At 35.5% G+C, this 20210-nt stretch overlaps 1 protein-coding gene across 5 annotated transcripts in view; it reads left to right on the plus strand.

Annotated features, from left to right (window-relative positions):
- Nucleotides 1–20210, plus strand: part of LOC127862660 (uncharacterized) — a 98409-nt gene that overhangs the window by 46526 nt on the left and 31673 nt on the right. For all 5 annotated transcript variants that reach the window (XR_008040724.1, XM_052401863.1, XM_052401864.1 and 2 more), the window contains 2 exons: nucleotides 8912–9121; nucleotides 15856–15958. Coding sequence is in view for 4 of the 5 variants with exons in the window: in XM_052401863.1 (XP_052257823.1) it covers nucleotides 8912–9121; nucleotides 15856–15958 (313 nt within the window). In the remaining variant the exon portion in view is untranslated. The remainder of the gene's footprint in view (nucleotides 1–8911; nucleotides 9122–15855; nucleotides 15959–20210) is intronic.

The raw sequence follows: 20210 nt of genomic DNA on the forward strand, positions 1-20210 counted from the left end.
AGTCAATGATGATTGGTAAAAGCAATATTTAAAAGGGGCATAAAAGAGTATATATTATATAAGAAGACTTATAAGGTTAACATAGTTTTGCATTTTTAGCTCGACTATTATCAGTGATTTTTTTTGCTTTTATTTGTTACAGTCTGTGCCATTTAAATTGGGAAAATTAGCGCGATAAACCGTGAAATTGGGAAAAATAGCGCGATAAACCATGAAATTGGGAAAAATTAAGAATTATAAATATGAGTATATGTAACAGAATTAATATTGTTTTTAAGTGCATGTTCAGGGGGTTTTCTAGCCATTTTGAGAAAAAGAGTCTGGTGAAATTGGGATTTTTTTTTCAATCAATAAAAGTGGCAAATTTGGGAATCATTTATCGACAAAAAGGACTAAATTAAAGGTATATAGTTTGTAAGATGTTTAAAAAAAAAAAAATTTGAAAACTAGAGTTAAGAAATCATAAGACACTTCTTTCTTAAAAAAAAAAAAAAAAATTTGGGGGGGGGGAATTTGGATTTTTTTGGGGAAATTTTGGTCAGATTTTTGGGGAAAAACGTGGAATTTCATGATTGGGAAGCAGCCGAAATTCGGCGGTAATTTTGGGCAAAAAAAATTCACTGATTATATATGAAATATATATAGTGGAGCTATCCTACTCACCCCGACGTCGGCATTCCCGTGAGCGTTGGCATGTTAACGTTTGCGTACCACCTCAAATTTTTTCTATGTCCCTTGACATATTGCTTTTATATTTGGCATACTTCTTTACTATCATCACCCCAACCAATAAACAAGAGCAGATAACTGTATCAAGCATTTTGTAAGAATTATGGCCCTTTTTTCACATAGAATATGCATATTATTGATAAATCTATGCTAAAGTTTGCGTACCACCTCAAATATTTTCTATGTCCCTTGACATATTGCTTTCATATTTTGCATACTTCTTTACCAACATGAACCCAATCTATAAACAGGAGCAGACAACTGTAACAAGCATTTTGAAGAATTATGGCCCTTTTTCCACTTAGAATATGCATATTATTGATAAATCTATGTTAAAGTTTGCTTACCACCTCAAATATTTTCTATGTATTCTGTCATATTGCTTTTATATTTTGCATACTTCTTTACCAACATGACCACAATCTATAAACAAGAGCAGACAACTGTATCAAGCATTTTTAGCTCGGCTGTTTTCGGAGAAAACCCGAGGTATTGTCATAGCCAGCTTGTCATGCCCGTGTCGTGTCTTCCGCCGTCCGCGGTGCTAAAACCTTAAAATTGCCTCTAAAATGAAAGTGCTTCCACCTACAACTTTGAAACTTCATATGTAGATGCAGGGGTTTTTTTTAGAGAAAGGGGAAGACGCTGGACGCTGGGTGAAAGGGGAAAAAAGAGTGCGAAAGAGACATATTAGGGGAAAAAATAAAAACTGTTCATTTCAATGTCTATAACTCATCAAAAGAGGCTTGTCTCCGTCCTTTTTGTTCTAAAACACATTTAACACGTATTAAAGTCAAAGTCCTTAATTAAGTTGCAGGTGTAGATCTAATTATGGGAAATGTTTTCAACTATATTTCTGTACTGGGGCCGGGGGACGATGTCAATTTTGTGATTTCAATTTCATGATGAATTGGTTGACGATCTTGATCTGCTACAGTATTGGAAGGGAAAGGAGCAGCAGCTGCCGATTGTCTACTTTCACTTTCACAATGTTCGATGTTGATTACCTCAGAATCCTGATGGGTTATAACGGTTTTCGATGATTCTTTCTTATAAAATGCCTCGATGCGTTCAGTATCTTCCAATTCCGAATGTTTTATTTTGTTTGTGTAAGAACGCCAATTGTGAGACATTTTTTTCTGTTTTCACGTTTATATCTTGGCTTGCACATAGCCCGGATGAAAATTCGACTGGTTTCTGGTAATTTATTGACGAAACACCCTTCTCGCGCAAGACCGGTATCCAGTTAAATAGTCACATGATTATTACGATTAGTTGCCCAGTTTACATAACGTTATTTAAGAGCTATATTTAGAATAACTGGGATTCCCAGATTTTTTGTGTTCGTCTGGAGAGAGAGAGAAAGATCGTTGTACATGGTGCATATTGGATAATTGTCGAATGCCCAAAGGAAAAATAAACATTTCTTTGAGAGAAAATATTATATTTTGGTGAAAAATGATATTTTTGGTGGGGAAATTGTATTTTGAGGGGAAAAATTCTGGTAGGGGAAGACGCCGAATATCGGCGTCACTTTCTTAGTAAAAAAAACCCCTGAGATGCACCTTGATGAGTTCTACACGTCACACCCATTTTGGGGTCACTAGGTCAAAGGTCACTGCGACCTCTAAAAAATAAAATTCTGACAAGCTTTCATTTATTAGCTCATCTATTTTTTGAAAAAAAAAATGAGCTATTGTCATCACCTTGGCGTCGGTGTCGGTGTCCGGTTAAGTTTTGGTTTAGGTCCACTTTTCTCAGAAAGTATCAATGCTATTGCATTCAAGCTTGGTACATTTACTTACTATCATGAGGGGACTGGGCAGGCAAAGTTAGATAACTCTGGCATGCATTTTGACAGAATTATGTGCCCTTTTTATACTTAGAAAATTGAAAATTTTGGTTAAGTTTTGTGTTTAGGTCCATTTTATTCCTTAAGTATCAAAGCTATTGCTTTCATACTTGCAACACTTACTAACTATCATAAGGGGACTGTGCAGGCAAAGTTATGTAACTCTGACTGGCATTTTGACAGAATTATGTGCCCTTTTTATACTTAAAAAAATTAAAATTTGGTTAAGTTTTGTATTTAGGTAGACTATTCCTAAAGTATCAAAGCTATTGCTTTCATACTTGCAACACTTACTAACTATCATAAGGGGACTGTGCAGGCAAAGTTATGTAACTCTGACTGGCATTTACAGAATTATGGGCCCTTTATACTTAGAAAATTTAAAATTTGGTTAAGTTGTGTGTTTCGGTCCACTTTACCCCTAAAGTATCGTAGATATTGCTTTCATTCTTGGAACACTCACAAACTATCATAAGGGGACAGTAAAGGACAAGTTGCATAACTTTGGTTGTCATTTTTATAGAATTATGGCCCTTTTTTGACTTAGTAACTTTGAATATATGGTTAAATTTTGTGTTTAGATCCACTTTACTTCTAAAGTATCAAGGCTATTGCTTTCAAACTTAAATTACTTTCATGCTATCATGAGGGTACTGTACCTGGCAAGTTGAATTTTACCTTGACCTTTGAATGACCTTGACTGTCAAGGTCAAATTATTAAATACTTTGACAAAACAACTCTTACCTGACATACCACAATAGACTCCACCCAAACCATCCCCGATGCCCCCCCCCCCCCTGAATCCCCCCCCCCCCCCCCCCCCCCCCGAATCCCCCACAAAAAGTTTTTTTTTTTTTTTTTTAAGATGATGTAATAAATGACCACCACACCCTCACACTATACCCGGCCCAACCCCCCTTCAACCCACCCCCCCAAAAAATATATATTTTTTTTTAAACGGTTAAAATACACAAATATTTCTTTTTATTATTTCATTTTTGAAATACCGTCAAGATTCCCCCCCCCCCCCCCCTAAGAAAAAATTTAATTTGTGTAGCATTTTTTTTTCATTTTTGGAAGATAATGTAATAAATGACCACACCCCCACACTATACACCCTCTCCACTCCACCCCTCCCTCATTTGTGATTGAAACTGAGATAGGTCCCTTGACCTTTAAAAATAAAAAAAGATGAGCGGTCTGCACCCGCAAGGCGGTGCTCTTGTTCAAAACTGCACCCGCAGCCGAGCGTTGCCACGTTTTGTGTTTAGGTTGACTTTATTCCTAAAGTATAAAAGCTATTGCTTTCATACTCGCAACACTTACTTACTATCATAAGGGGACTGTGCAGGCAAAGTTTTGTAACTCTGACTGGCATTTTGACAGAATTATGGCCCCTTTTATACTTAGATAATTTAACATTTGGTTAAGTTTTGTGTTTTGGTCCATTTTACTCCTAAAGTATCATAGCTATTACTTTCAGACTTGGAAAACTCGCTAACTATTGTAAGGGGACTGTACAGGGCAAGTTGCATAACTCTGGTTGGCATTTTAACGGAATTATGGCCCTTTTTATGTCCCCCACCACTATAGTGGGGGACATATTGTTTTTGCCCTGTCTGTTGGTTGGTTTGTTGGTTGGTTGGTTGGTTTGTGTGTTTGTTTGTGCAAACTTTAACATTTGCAATAACTTTTGCAATATTGAAGATAGCAACTTCATATTTGACATGCATGTGTATCTCATAGAGCTGCACATTTTGAGTGGTGAAAGGTCAAGGTCAAGGTTATCCTTCAAGGTCAGAGGTCAAATATATGGGTCAAAATCGCTAATTTAATGTACACTTTTGCAATATTGAAGATAGCAACTTGATATTTGGTATGCATTTGTATCTCATGGAGCTTCACATTGTGAGTGGTGAAAGGTCAAGGTCAAGGTCGTCCTTTAAGGTCAAAGGTCAAATATATGGGGACATAGTGTTTCACAAACACATCGCTTGTTTGTCTTAGTAACTTTGAATATTTTGTTAAATTTTGTGTTTAGATCCACTTTACTTCTTAAGTATCAAGGCTATTGCTTTCAAACTTCAAATACTTTCTTACTATCATGAATTTACTGTACCTGGCAAGTTGAATTTGACCATGACATTTGAATGACCTTGACTCTCAAGATCAAATGAATTAATTTTAATTAAATTGCAATAACTTCTTTATTATACCCCCATTACCATTGGTAATGGGGGCTATATAGGAGTCAAATTGTCGGACGGTCTGCCTGTTGGTCGGTCTGTCCCGAAATCTTGTCCGGGCAATAACTATGTTGTTCATTGTGAGATTTTAAAATCATTTGGCACATTTGTTCATCATTGGACAGTGTGTTGGCCGAAAGAATGACCTTGATATCCCCAAGGTCAAGGTCACACTTTGAGTTCAAAGGTAAAAAATTGCCATAAATGAGCTTGTAGGGGCCATAACTATGTCGTTTATTGTGAGATTTTCAAATCATTTGGCACATTTATTCATCATCATTGGCAGTGTTTCGGGCGAAAGAATTATGTTGATATCTCCAAGGTCAAGGTCACACTGAGTTTTAAGGTAAAAAATGGCCATAAATGAGCTTGTCCGGGCCATAACTATGTAGTTCATTGTGAGATTTTAAAATCATTTGTTCACCATCATTGGACAGTGTGTCACACGAAAGAATTATGTCAATATCTCCAAGGTCAAGGTCACACTTTGAGTTCAAAGGTCAAAAATGGCCATAAATGATAATGGCATAATAATTTTAAAAAATCGCCATAAATTATATTCTCTTGTTTTGTGAAGACAGCATGCAAAATAGTCTGTGTCAATACGGCGAGTGGGGGTAGACGTCACGTCTGTGACAAAGCTCTAGTTTATGATCAGATTTGATTCATACTTTGACATAACAACATTTACCTGACATGCCACAATGGACTCCATCCCCCACGCCCCACCCCAGAATCCCGCCCCTCCCCCCCCCCCCCCAAATTTTTTATTTTTTAAAGATCATTATTATAAATGACCACACCTCCACATTATACCCCCCTCTCTACCCCCACAAAAAAAGATTATTTTTTTCTTTGAAACATGGTTAACAAAAAATCATTTATTTACTTTATTTTTGAAGGATTGTCCAACCATCCCACCCAAGCTATTGCTATCAAACTTGAAATAAAATCTTATTAGTTTGTTTTATGTCTTTACAAATGTTCAAGAGATTGTGGAAAATATACCTGAACTCAGAATCGTCTATCAAGTACAACTTTTTTTAAACATAAGCGATCAATATGTTTCAATTATGCCTTTTTATGGTCCTCTTCCACTTGGATTATGACTATATTACCTTGACCATGAATATGAACAATTTCCCCATGATGGCTTACGTTATACTGTCAAGCACTCGAATAGTTGAGCGCACTGTCCTCTGACAGCTCTTGTTTATTTTAAAGGGTATTTATGCAAATACTCCACTGATCTGTAGCTCAGGTTGCAGGGCTCGACAAATCCACCACCCGCTAGTAGTAGTAATTATGAGTAGAAATCGGCTCTGGACAAGTGAATATTCCAGCAGCGCTCGTCCTGCAGGCCGAGTGGCATTCTGGCCGAAAAGATTCAAATTTCAAGTTTAACACATCTTTACCAAAGAAAACAACGTTTAATCAGCAATTGAATATTACCCAGATGTTGATTATTGCACACTGCGCTAAAATTAGTTCTGTTCCCGTTATGCTTCCGAATTTTAATGCTTACGCGACATTAACAAATTCTAGCGTCAAATAAACAGGGCTTTATCCTTTGTTTCAATAAGAAGTGCGCGAAAATTATGCGGACATGTAGAACGTCGCATGGAAAGAGTGGTTGTATTTTGTGTTGTATAAAAATATTTACATCACGTCAGGTGATTTACACGTGTTCAGCGGAAAAAAAACGCCCGATTGGATGTTATTTTATCACATCTTTAAATAGTAACAAATGCCAAAATTTATTTGATACTTAAGAAAAATGGCGAATGTTTGTGTTTCTTGAAATTCTTGAGCACTTTTATTGTAAATATTTACCAGATATTTACTAATAGAAAATCACAATTAAACTTATTAGTTACTGATTTATTGCATTTTTCAATAAATTGCAGGGCAAGTTCATATTTCAGCAGGGCATAAGTGAAAATTCCTAACTACTCACCCTGCAGGGCAAGTTACTGAAAAAAAAATGTCGAGCCCTGGGTTGCAGGGTCTTCCCCAGGCCATTTAAGCGCCCCTTGCCGGGGCGCTTGAATTTCGAAATCAGAGTCCCCGGGGCGCTTGAAATTTTCCGATCAGTGTATTCTTCAGTAAAAGAAAGTGGAGATTGTCCAAAAAAATCAAGGTTTCCCTATCAGTGTATCGATATTCCCTGTTTTAAAAGAGCACTCGGTACCTACTTTCACAAGTAATCGCCATAAACACCACATGGGGTAATGGATAATCCACTGATAAGAGAATAGCATGACGCGCGTATCGATTATTCTAGCCACATTACACGGTCATTTAAATGCTGACAAGGATGTATCTGGTAACTTTCCAGTCGTCAAACTGTGAAGTTCATCGTCCAATCAGTAACGCGAATGCTTATGAGGGCGGGGTTAACTATCGACCATTATTTTTGATTGACGTCGGGCATGAAGTAAGAGTTTATCGCAGTTTGATTAGCAAGAAGTTGTACCATTTGAGTAATATAAAACCGGTAATTAGTACAGTACAGAACATTAAAGACGGTTTCGGGCATCATCATCACACCTTTTTACTGTAAACAAGTGTTACCTATGACTCATAATTAATTCGAGAAATTAATTGCAAGTGGTAAACAATTAATTATTATAGCGAGTAAGTTGTGCAAATGACTCCCAGTTACAATTATGTGATAACAATTAATTTAATTCCAGTACATGTATATTTCAACATGTCCATTTATAGAACTGATTCACCTCGTTTTTCTGACATTTATTCGACACGTAATGCGCTTTAACAAATTTTCGTTGAATTAATTACGCACACTTGTAAATGTTTCGTCCGATAATCGATAGTTAGAAGACTGATGATGGCAACCGGCCGTGATCCTCGTGGACAACGTGAATTTCATGCATAATTCCGTCAAAACATTTATTCGACTCGTAAAGTGTGTAAACAAATTATCGTTGAATTTATAACGCAACGGTTAATATTTGTTGAAATCTCAAATGGGAATACTTAAATTTGTAATCAGAAACCCATTACCGTAAGTCGATGTTAACGCGTTTTTTATCCGAAACACACTTCGGAATGTAAATGTTACCGCAACGTTAAATATTTTTGCTTCAAATTAGCAGTGCAAATTTATTTTGTGTTGAATCTTTTTCTCAATTAAAAAGAGCGCGAAAATTATGCAGCATGTACAACGTCGCGTCTATTGCATACAAATGGTGTGTATTGAGCGTTTTTACAAGCACACAACAGGTCAGGGGATTGACGCATATTCAGAGGCAATATTTCATCAAATCTATAAATAGTCACTTAAAAAATGGCAAGGTTTGTGTTAAAGAAATAACTGAAAGCTTTTATCGTAAATATTTACCAGAAAGAGATTGATAAAAACGGAATAAACGGGATTATCGGGTAATAAATAGAAACTTGAAAAACAGTAAGTATACAGTAATAAAGTCGGGTTGAAACGGATGTATTGGGGAATCGTTCGAGTCGGGATTTTACTATCTGTGCGGAAAAGTTTTAAAACAATTAAACAATATAAAAAAAAATATATTTTTAAATGACTGGGGGATTTTTTTGAAGAGTCATAGCGCACCAAATGACGTCTTTTGACGCTGTTTTTTTAGTTATAACGCACCACAGAACGTGAATTGACACGTTAAATTAAAAAAAAATCAACGTCGGGAGGGGACCCGAACCCACCCCCGGGGCGCCTGAACAAATTCCTGGGGAAGGCACTGCTGGGTTGTATTAACTTATAGTGTTAATGTTAAATGCTTTCGTGAGAACCCTTTTCATATGATAAATCGGCTTACATGCTGTTATGTAAGTCTCTGATACATTGAAAACGTTCTTAAATTGTACATTGGTAGATTGAAATAACCAAGAATTTTCTTAAATGTATTTATGTATTTAAGTGCCATTACGTCTAGCTGTCTTACATTACAAATTCATTAAAATTTGATTATGCCATTCTGTCTAACTATGGAAATATATTTGACTGACATTGTGTTAACCTCTTTCATTGTTTAAAAATAGTTAAGAGGAATACAAATAATTTTTCTCACATTGTAAATGTAATTTAAGGAAAGTGTGTCAACCCCTCAAAGCGACATTCAGTTGGTGACTGCCACCAGATGACCTCTGAGTGTGTCCATGGCTGCCAAGAGGGTTACCATAGCAACCTGTGTAACATGTCATGCAACACGGGATGCAAGGGTCAGCAGTGTGACATCGACACTGCCCAGTGTCTGAAAGGCTGTGAGGAGGGGTTCAAGGGAGAATACTGCAGTGAAGGTATTTCAACATATTTGAAAATGTAACATATGGGCCGTGCTCTGTGAAAAGGGGGTTTGATGCATGTGCAATAAGTGTCATCCCAGATTAGCCTGTGCAGTCGGCACAGGCTAATCAGGGACAACACTTTTCTCCTAAAATTGTTTTTTTCGAAGAAGAGACCTTTCTGAAACAAAAAAACATCATAAAAGCGGAAAGTGCCATTCCTGATTAGCCTGTGTGGACTGTACAGGCTAATCTGGGATGACACTTAGCACATGCATTAAACCCCTTTTTTATGTGAGCCTCACTCTGGGAAAATGTGGCTTAATGCATGTGCTAAATGTGTGGTCACAGATTAGCCTGTGAAGTTACCACAATTTTTGTTTAAAGGAAGTTTCTTCATAGGAAAAAAAAACAGTTTAGGCAGAAAGTCTCTTCCCTGACTAAGCCTATGCAGACTTCACAGGCTAATCTGGGACAACACTTTACGCACATGCATTCATTTTCATTTTGAAATTAAACATAGATTGTTTTTATTAATACCTTTGATCATCATATCAAGGCTACATGTCATATTATAGATAGAAGCACCATATTGTTTTCTTAAAGGTCAAGGTCATGGTAGACACTTAAAAAGTTTGTGCTTAATCCTTACTGGAATTTAGTAAAAATGGCGGTTCTTTTCTGGCTCATAACTTTATTGTGCATGACCTAATTTCAGAGTAAAATGGAGAAAATGATCATGATATTAGACGGAGATGTTGCATAAAATAGACAGGTCGATCACTTATAGGTCAAGGTCATTGTGGAGGCTTGAATTTTTTCATATTCTATATTGATATAGTAAAATTAAATGTTAATTTCCATCTTAAATATATTGTGCATTATTGGATTTTGAAATAATTTTTCACATAACACAACGATGTTTTGCATGCAGAAACTAGCCTCTTTTGTTCAAAGTCAAGGTCACACATTGCATTCAAAGGTCAAAGCCAGTGCAGAATATTTTAATGAATGGAGAGAATTAAATACATTTTAATATTAATGTGCACTATGTTTAGACGATAGACCAAGAGCAATTGTCAGGTTCAGATTCAAGTTCAAGGTCACAAATACTAACCTACATCAACCAATGTGTCTGTGCAGGTTCAAGGTCAAGGTGGTACTTGAAGTTCAAATGTTATATAAAGTGAGAGAATTCTTACATTTCATGTCAAGAAGACATATATTCTTATTCATGGAGGAATTTTAAATATCTTATCACAAATGGTAACCAGTATCTTTTTATGCCCCCAGTAGGGTGGCATATAGCAGTTGAACTGTCAGTCTGTCTGTCTGTCTATCGGTCTGTCTGTCTGTCTGTATCGGTCGGTCGGTGTGTCTGTCTGTCTGTCTGTCTGTCTGTCTGTCTGTCTGTCTGTCTGTCTGTCTGTCTGTCTGTCTGTCTGTCTGTCTGTCTGTCTGTCTGTCTGTCTGTCTGTCTGTCTGTCTGTCTGTCTGTCTGTCTGTCTGTCGGTCATTCGGTCGGTCGGTCGGTCGGTCGGTCGGTCGGTCTGGTCTGGTCTGGTCTGGTCTGGTCTGGTCTGGTCTGGTCTGGTCTGGTCTGGTCTGGTCTGGTCTGGTCTGGTCTGTCTGTCTGTCCGAAAACTTTAACATTTGCCATAACTTTTGCAATATTGAAGATAGCAACTTGATATTTGACATGAATGTGTTTCTCATGAAGTTGCACATTTTGAGTGGTGAAAGGTCAAGGTCATCCTTCAAGGTCAAAGGTCAAAAGACAAAATCCAAGGCAAGTAACAAGCTTTAAAGGGAGATAATTTTATATCATTTGGCAAGTACAGATCATTTTCACAAGGGAAGTAATATTTATTAAAAAGATACAGTCAAAAACAAATTTTAAGGTCAAGATCATCCTTCAAGGTCAAAAGTAAAAATTACAATTCAAGGGAAGTAATAAGCTTTAAAAGGGAGCTGCTTTCTAAACTTGCCAAATGATATATTTAAATTTTATTTCAAAGCGGCGCTACAGGGGGCATTGTGTTTCTGACAAACACATCTCTTGTTCATTTTGCCAACAAATTATGTAGAGGAAACTTAAATGTTTTTGTTTTAAAAACAAACTAAGAGCTTTTTTTAAAAACCAGACGATATGCTTGAATGAAGATAACCTGAGGTTTGCACCAATGCGATGTCTTAAAGATTACTGAATATTTGTAAAACCACTTATACATTTTAGCAACTGTTTAATTTTTGTGTTTTGATTTATTGTTTTGACCTTATTTTATTATCATAATAAGGTTGGCTTTATAGACTTTTGTATGTTATAATTGTTTAAGATGGCATGTAGATGGATTTGTGTACAAGCTTATTACATTTTGCCAAGCTTAAAACCAAAACTTTGCTTCCTTATTATTGCAGAGTAAATGTTGTATTTTCTAAAATATATCTTACTTAGAGAATTTAAATTGGTATTATTCTGCCTCAATGAGTTGAGCATGAACACACCAGCAAACTTGTATAATTGGACTTTTTTCATATCTCTTTGTAAGTGAAATGGGAAATTTTGGCATCAATTGATCTGAAACTTTAAAAGATTAAACCCGTTGGAACAATAAATGTGTAATTGTTGATTAAGTTTTTAAAAATAATTTGAAAAAATATTAAACAGAACTTTTATCAGGCTTCAATTTTGAACTTTATGCCTGATTTGAAACCATCTGAAACCTACACCATCAATTGGAAATATTGAGAGAGATTATTTGAAAAATCATCCTTTTACATGCCCAGTTGATGGGAACGCTGTGGCAGACAGGAAGGTGTACCATAAAAACTTGGTCATACAACTACCCATTCATATGTCTGGGTATAAAAATGCTAACTTCATAAGTTGGGTAAAAATTACAAGAGGGAAAATAAACATCAGCATCTTTAAAATTGCAATCCCATCAAAAACATATTCCGAGGCAATTTCAAAAACAAAACTATCTTTTTTAACATTTAAATTACATTACATCTTTCTTTTGATCTTTCTCAATTTTTAGCTCGGCTGTTTTCTGAGAAAACCCGAGCTATTGTCATAGCCAGCTCGTCGTCCGCCGTCGTCATGCTAAAACCTTAACATTCGCTCTAAAATCAAAGTTCTTCCACCTACAACTTTGAAACTTCATATTTAGATGCACCTTGATGAGTTCTACACACCACACCCATTTTTGGGTCACTAGGTCAAAGGTCAAGGTCACTGTGATCTTAAAAAAAATAATTTTGGCAAGCTTTTATTTATTCAAAACTGCACCCGGAGCCGAGAGTTGGCACCCGTTATGCGGTGCTCTTATTCTTTCATGAACCACCTCATAGGTTGAGACTGCAATTTTAATTAAAAAAAATAAGTAAAAACTCTCGACATATGACTGGAGTTTTATGGTACATGTTGGTCTTAGTTGTTTCAAATAAGAATTTTGTTAATTGCATAGTTTAACTGTGAGTATGCAGGTATTTTCTGGGAGTGTCTACGGGTTCATGTAACGGACCCATTCCCAAACCGACTTTGCAAAAAACAAATTCCCAATTTGCAAAAAAAATATCCCAATTTCTCCCCCCCCCCCCCCCATTTTTTTTTTATATTATTTAAAAAGAAGTGCGATTATATCGATAATTATACCTTAATTTAATTTTAATTACATCTAACAAACAATTACTAATATTTATTTTATTTTGTTTTATATAATCATAATAAAGAATTATATTAAATTAGTTTTTCCCAAATCTGTTGACTTTTTGTGCGTAAAAATTCCCAATCCAGAAATTTTATTTTTATTATTCTCCAATTATGCCTGGTATGACTTAAAATCCCAGATGAGAAATATTAATTCGTACCAAGCATGCCTGCTGATTGTTAACATAACTTGTTAAAATTCATTGACTTCCCATCCCTCCACCTGTCTGTAAATTATACTTCCTTATGGTATTCCTTATACATGTAATAAAGGCCAAATTGTTTATTTACGTTGATATGAAACCCTGGATCATTTTAAAGTTGTCCATTAAGTATTTGATCATTAGGTGTTTTATTTGTATCAGATTGTAACTCAGATGACTTAAGTTTATTAATTAGAGTACCCTGTATACAATGTGCCTGGGGATGTTGTTATTTACTGATGGAATCTAATAGTGGTTAGATTTACAGACATTAAACAATATTTATACTGTTTGGGGGTATACATGTACATAATGTGTATCAAGGTAGTTGACATTGATGTGCATCTGAATTTATGACTTGGGAGAAAGAAAACATGTTACAATTTATTATTAATTAAGTATCAATCTGGTATCTAAAAAAATACCTGGAATAGTATGAAAATATTGTTATGAGGGATTAATAGAATATGACATTGTGAACAAAAGGACTCCTTACACTGCCTGGAATCGGAAATAATAACTGCAAGTATGTTAAGAATAGTGGACAATTGTTCTGATCTTGTTCAGTGTATTTAGAAATAATCCATGCTCTCTGAAATAGGGGCTTAATACATGTGTAAAGTATTGTCCCAGATAAGCCTGTGTATTCTGCACAGGCTTACCAGTGACAATGCTTTTCTGCTTTAATGGTATTTTTGTTTAAAAGAAGTATCTTCTTCTTTTCTTAGCGAAAATTCAGTTAAAGGCAAAAGTGTTGTCCCTGATTAGCCTGTGCAGATTGCATATGCTAATCTGGGATGGCACTTAGCTCGTGTGACTAAAGCCCTGATTTCCCAGTGCGTGGCTCAAATGTAATGTAAATGCCTGGTGTGGTTTTGTACTAGATTTTGTGTGCTAATAATGTTGTCCCTTAAGAGCCATAAGGACTTATCCACCTTCTTTGCACACATACTGAAAGGGCATTTTGGCTTCCAAGGCACAATTTTTTTTTATAAACTGAACTGGTTCATCAGCCAATGTAATATGCATTGGAATACATTTGAAATGATATAGAGGATATTTGTTCATGTCAGTGTAAGATCGTTTGTTATTTCACGAGTGATCATAGAAAACATATTTTCACGAGTGGCACGAAATATTATTTTTCTATGATCACGAGTGATATAACAAACGATCTTACACTGACATGAACACATTTTTTGTTACTTTTATGCCCCTTTTTCAAGAAAATAATTAACAGCTGTTTCCCCTCCGCTGAAAAGTTACCATTTCTCCCATGGCGTGCCTCAATGCATTTCAATACACAAAATGACGTCATTAAACCAGCAAGATTCTCCGGTAAAACTCTTTTACAATGTAAATAAATGGTGAAAAAAGCATAAAATAAAAAAGACAATTTGTTGGATTCCATGGAATATCATTTTTTATTTCACTCGTGATCATAAAAAATATATATAAATCTTAGAAGTAAATCTTGATATGATAATCTAAAAATAGAAAAAGTAGTTCGGAAAATTTGTTATTTTCACCGGTGAAAATAACAATTTGTTTATTTTTACTGCTGTTATTTCACTTCAGAAATGTCATATTTTATCATTAGGTATAAAAGAAAAGATTTTTTATTTTTTTTAAGGATTTGTTTTGTTTATTTATTTATTTCAATCAATAAATAAGGAGGTTGCATGGGCTTATAAAAATGATAGTAATTTTGACATATTTTTTTAAAGCAGACTTAAGCATATTGGCACGACAGCTGCATGTAGACAAATATTAGCCTATTTGTTTATTGTCATGAAATATGTTCAAAGCTCAAAATGATAGCCCTAACATTGACCTTTATCCTTTATGCCTGAAACTTTAAGGATAAGTATATTTTTGTTTGCGTACTTATTCAGATTTGAAAGTGTCATCCTTAGGCACTTGAATATTTTACACGTGTACATGTCTTTGTAAATGGCTTTATTTTCTGCTGTTGTAAATTTTAAAAATACTTTCTTTATGCGCGAATATGTAACTTTACTTTGTTAAGCATCCCTTCGAAGAAGAGGGGTATATTGTTTTACTGGATGTAGGTCGGTCTGTTGCTCAGTCGGTCAGTCTGTCGGTAGACCAATTTGCTTGATACTTGCTATGTGCAATGGCCTTTGCCAGTTAGATGACCACTATTGAAATTGGTAAAGGTCACTGTCAAAATAAGTGTGAAAATCGTTTCTGATCAACAACTCATGAGCAAATTGACTCATTGGCTTGATACTTCCAATGTTCATTGGCTTTGGACAGCAGATGACCCTTATTGAAATTGGGTTCACAAGGTCAAAGGTCAAGGTCACTGTTGCAATAAGTGTGAAAATCTTTTCTGATCAATTACTTGTCAACAAGTTGACTGATTGGCTTAATACTCCACATGTGCATTGGCCTTGGACAGCAGATGACCCCTATTGAAATTAGGGTCACTACTTTAAAGGTCAAGGTCAGTGTGACACTATATGGTAAGCATGAAATGCTGTGTCAAGGCCCTGTGTAGGGCGGTGGGGGGGGTGGGGGGGAAGGGGGGGTACATTTGTCTCCGAGCGTGGAGCTCTTGTTTAAATAACAGTTGATTCTTATGCAATCATCCACCCTTCTAATTCCTCCCCAAAGGTTTGTATTGGCTGACTAAGCAACCTATCGATGTTATTTGTTTTGGTGGCCTCCTTTTATGTTGTCCAGAGTGTAAAGCTGAAGACTATAACAGCTAAAGCTATCAATATAAAATATGTGATGGGATGTCTCTTTGGTTGAAATACAGTGCACAAGAACATAAGTAATTGACATATGCCTAAAATTATTTTCAGCAATGCCCCCGTCTAGTGATGCTGGTGTAATCATTGGCGTAGTTGTTGCTCTTGTGGCACTGTCAGTAATCATCGCTGTTATCGTCATCATCATGTGTCGCAGGTAAGATCAGAGAATGGAATGCTGTGATTAAGAAACTGAAATGGTAAACGTTTTCAAATATGTCCATTACAAAATGTTTTCAATCAGTATTCATTTTTAGCGACAGTGCCCCAGATAAGCTGCGTATCTGCGTCTTTCACCCTATTAAACTGTTCAAAAACGTAAAGAAATACAATATTATGCGTATTGAAAACGCAAACAACTTTACTTTTACGCAAATTCGTCAAATTTAATGCGTATGATACAATAGCTTCGATCGAAAATGCTTTGCTCATTTTCGGTATTTTCTCTTTAGAATTATTATTGTAACGCGGCGACGGTTTCATTCAGCAAGCTGGATGATGGAGAAGGACACCAGTAAAAGTTATTCAAATGCTCTGCGGACTAGATTTCATGTTTCAATATAGCGTCTGACCAAATTATTGGCGACATACATGCGTTTTCAATCTGACTTAATTTGTCGCTCATTGAGCATGTATTTGTCAAGCGTCTGAACTTTCAGATTCTATTACGATGCAAAATAAAAAATGTCTGAGAGAGGAAGATAGACGTCCGCAATTGTTGCACCAAAACATCAGTCGATATGTTTGACAGTTTCAAAGATGTCAGTTAACATCAGTTTTTTTTAAGTTTAAAGTTTATATTATGGACAGTTTCAAGGATTCAATATATTATGAAACATAAGTTTATTAAAGTTAATTATGATAGTTTACAGTTTTATTGAATCAATACAAGTGTGCAGCTTCAACAGAAGTAAAGCAGCAATGATTTTAATGTATGTATTTTTATAACTAATTCACCCTATTTCAAGAATGAAATCACCCTATTTTTCCAAAATCAATGGGTGAAAACCCTATTTCCCAAATAATTATCTGGGGCACTGTAGCGAGGCTGTTTTCGGAGAAAACCCGAGCTATTGTCATAGCGAGCTCGCCGTCCGCCGTAGGCGTCGTGCTAAAACCTTAACATTGGCTCTTAAATCAAAGTGCTTCCACCTACAACTTTGAAACTTCATATGTATATGCACCTTGATGAGTTCTACACACCACACCCATTTTTGGGTCACTAGGTCAAAGGTCAAGGTCATTGTGACCTCTTATATCAAACTTTAATATAGGCTCTAAAATCAAAGTGCTTCCACCTACAACTTTGAAACTTCATATGTAGATGCACCTTAATGAGTTCTACACGCCACACCCATTTTTGGGTCACTAGGTCAAAGGTCAAGGTAACTGTGACCTCTAATATAAAACTTTAACACAAACCTTAACATCGCTCTAAAATCAAAGCGCTTCCAAGTACAACTTTGAAACTTCATGTGTAGATGCACCTTGATGAGTTCTACACGCCACACCCATTTTGGGTCACTAGGTCAAAGGTCAAGGTCACTGTGACCTCTTAAAAAAACAAAAAAAAAACAATTCTGACAAGCTTTCGCAGCCAAGCTTGGCACCTGTTATGCGGTGCTCTTGTTTATTTAAAGGCCCTATAAAGGTGACAAATCCAATTATTATGCATAAAAACTGGTTTAATTTTTACCGGACTTCAATTACTCTTGCATAAGAAATTCTAATAACACAGCTTAGGTGCAACATTGTCAAGAATTATGGAAGATATACCCGTTTCATAATTGGAAGAAATGTTTACAACTTTGCAACAAATGTGATGTGTAGCCCCAAAAGGGTGACATGTGCTAAAAATAGCCGAAAGAACATTCAATTATAATTCAATTTAAACAACTTTTTACCAGCAGAAAAGAACTTATTACATCACTACAAACAGTTTAACCATTTAGAAGAGACCTTCTTTGTGAGTGATACAGGAAAACGTTGAAAATCAACAATATATTTTTTATGACCCGAGTCACTTTCATTTTCACTTTGCCGAGTAAACAGCGATGTAAATAAACTGATTGTTTGTAAACACAATTGACTTGGAGGACACTGTATTTTGAGCTCAAAACAAATTGTATTGCTCATATTTTATGTTAATGTCCAATAGCATATATATATTGTTTTTTAATAACTTTTATAAATACAATATGGAAAAAATATTTAAAAATCGTCACCTTTAAAGAGCCTTTAACAATTCTCACTATTCCAATTTAAAACAAGTAGGGTATGACAATAACAGAAAATTTGTGATGTATATATATTTTGGATATTCCCAGTTGATTTTTATGTAAAACTTGTCCAACCACACCGGTTGTATGCTGAAACGATGTCTCTAACCTTGTGTGTTGTTATGGTAATACTTTATGTCTGTCATTTAATCGCTTGTTTGCTCTAAATTTTGCTATTATTTGCAGTCTTTGCAAAAGTTGAAAAATCATTTCTGGCTACAAGGTCTGGTAATCTGTTAACTAATGCTAGCTCAAATTACTCACTGGCTCCCTTTCTGCGTATGCATTACAGCGATTTTTTTTCCCATTTGGGAAAAGTATCGGCACCAGCCCTATTAGGAAAAATGTGCGTGAAAACCCCTGAAATTGGGAAAATTTGCGTTGTTAAGTGTTCATATTGTGGAAATTGATGTATTTGATATTTTTCTCCCAAATACTTTAAAATTGATAACTTAGTGTTATCAAGTTGTCAATATTACATTTACTTAGGTTCAAGTCAAAGAGCTGCATATGGAAACTAACTAAATTTTGCTTTTTCTTTAAAAAAAAATATTTTGTTTTGGAAACCTTCAATTTGGATTTTTTTGAAAGAAATTGGGAGCTTTGTAGTTTTTAGATGGTCGCTTTAGCGACCGTCTAATGTGCTTGATGTAAAATTCAGGTCGATACGGCCTGGGTATGATTAGCCCAATTCCCGCTTACACTACGCGCGAAGAAAGAGTTGTATAATTTATGCAAGAGGTTTGAGTTCTCCAATTATGTTTATTCACAAATGGAAACATTATATTAATATCGTGTTAAATGCAATAGTTTCGAATGGTGTTTTATAGAAAAGAATAAAAAAAACAATGATCGTATTGCACGTGTCGTGGAGGAGATTGTTTATGAATGATTAAAATAGTCCACTTTCTGCTGCGTCTGCGTGACGTAGTATTTTCGCTCATCTCATTCATAAATCTGAGGCTGACGATAAACAAAGGGTAGTCCGGGTGAGAATTACGCACTAGTATAAGGTTACGCTTGTTTATATTCACAGGTCTCAATTAATAACACGTTGACCACGAGTTCAACAATTATTACCGGGATACGATAGACAACATAAAAATGATTCATTATCGCTGAAACTGTTAAAAAAACATTTAAATATAACAAGAATATTCTCTAAAAAATGTAGTCTTGCTGTTTTGAAATAAGGTTTGAAATTTTGGTTTCTAAATAACTTAATTAAAAACAAAAGTTTAATTATAGTGTTTTTTACTTTTAGTCGCATATTTACCGCATTATAATGTGTGTTATAATAGGCAAACCATACATTAGTAAAATTCAATCTGCCTTCGCAAATAGAAGGAATGGGTCAATTAGGTGCTGCGTTTCCTTTGCTTACTTCAGTTAGTGGTCAATTCTTTACGTAAAAGCAATCACAAGGCCCCGGCTTCAGAGGAATTGCGGAGCGTTCTTACATAATTAAAGTCGTAGTCGCATGGTATTTGCGTTTAGCGTCCTATTTGGTCACGTGGTTCTTTTTCGCGGGTGTTTTGGCATTCATGATATGAGGCTATTAATAGATGCGCCTGTCGATAAACAAAGGAAAGTTTACGGGCGATAACAACGCAATAGGTTACGCTCTCACATACAACTCAATGACGTAGTACAGGTCGTAAATTGAGAGATTTGGGAAAAAGTTGACTCTTATTTATATTCTCAATTTATAAAACGTTGAACATAAGTTCAACAATAACTTCAGCGATACGATAGACTAAAAAAAATCATAATCGCTTAACCCGAATATAACAAATAATTTATAATAATAATACGAATGACCTGTTTCATAACCTCGTTGAAGCTACTACATCGGGTATTTCTGGAAAGCGTTCTTGGTTCTCAACACATAGCGGCGATCTTTTGTATTTACGGGTGCTAGCAACGCAATAGTAGAAGCTTAGTAGAAGGGTTAGCTTGTTTATATTCACAGTTCTCAATACATTGACAGTTGGATATGAGTTCATCAATTACTCAGGCATACTATAGGCAACCTCGAAAATGCTTTATAATCGCTAAAACCGAAAACAACTAAATATATTATATTAAATATATTTATAACAATACATGTCTTTTAAAAATGTAGTCGGC

Source organism: Dreissena polymorpha, chromosome 16, assembly GCF_020536995.1.
Source record: "Dreissena polymorpha isolate Duluth1 chromosome 16, UMN_Dpol_1.0, whole genome shotgun sequence".
Taxonomy (NCBI): Eukaryota; Metazoa; Mollusca; class Bivalvia; order Myida; family Dreissenidae; genus Dreissena; species Dreissena polymorpha.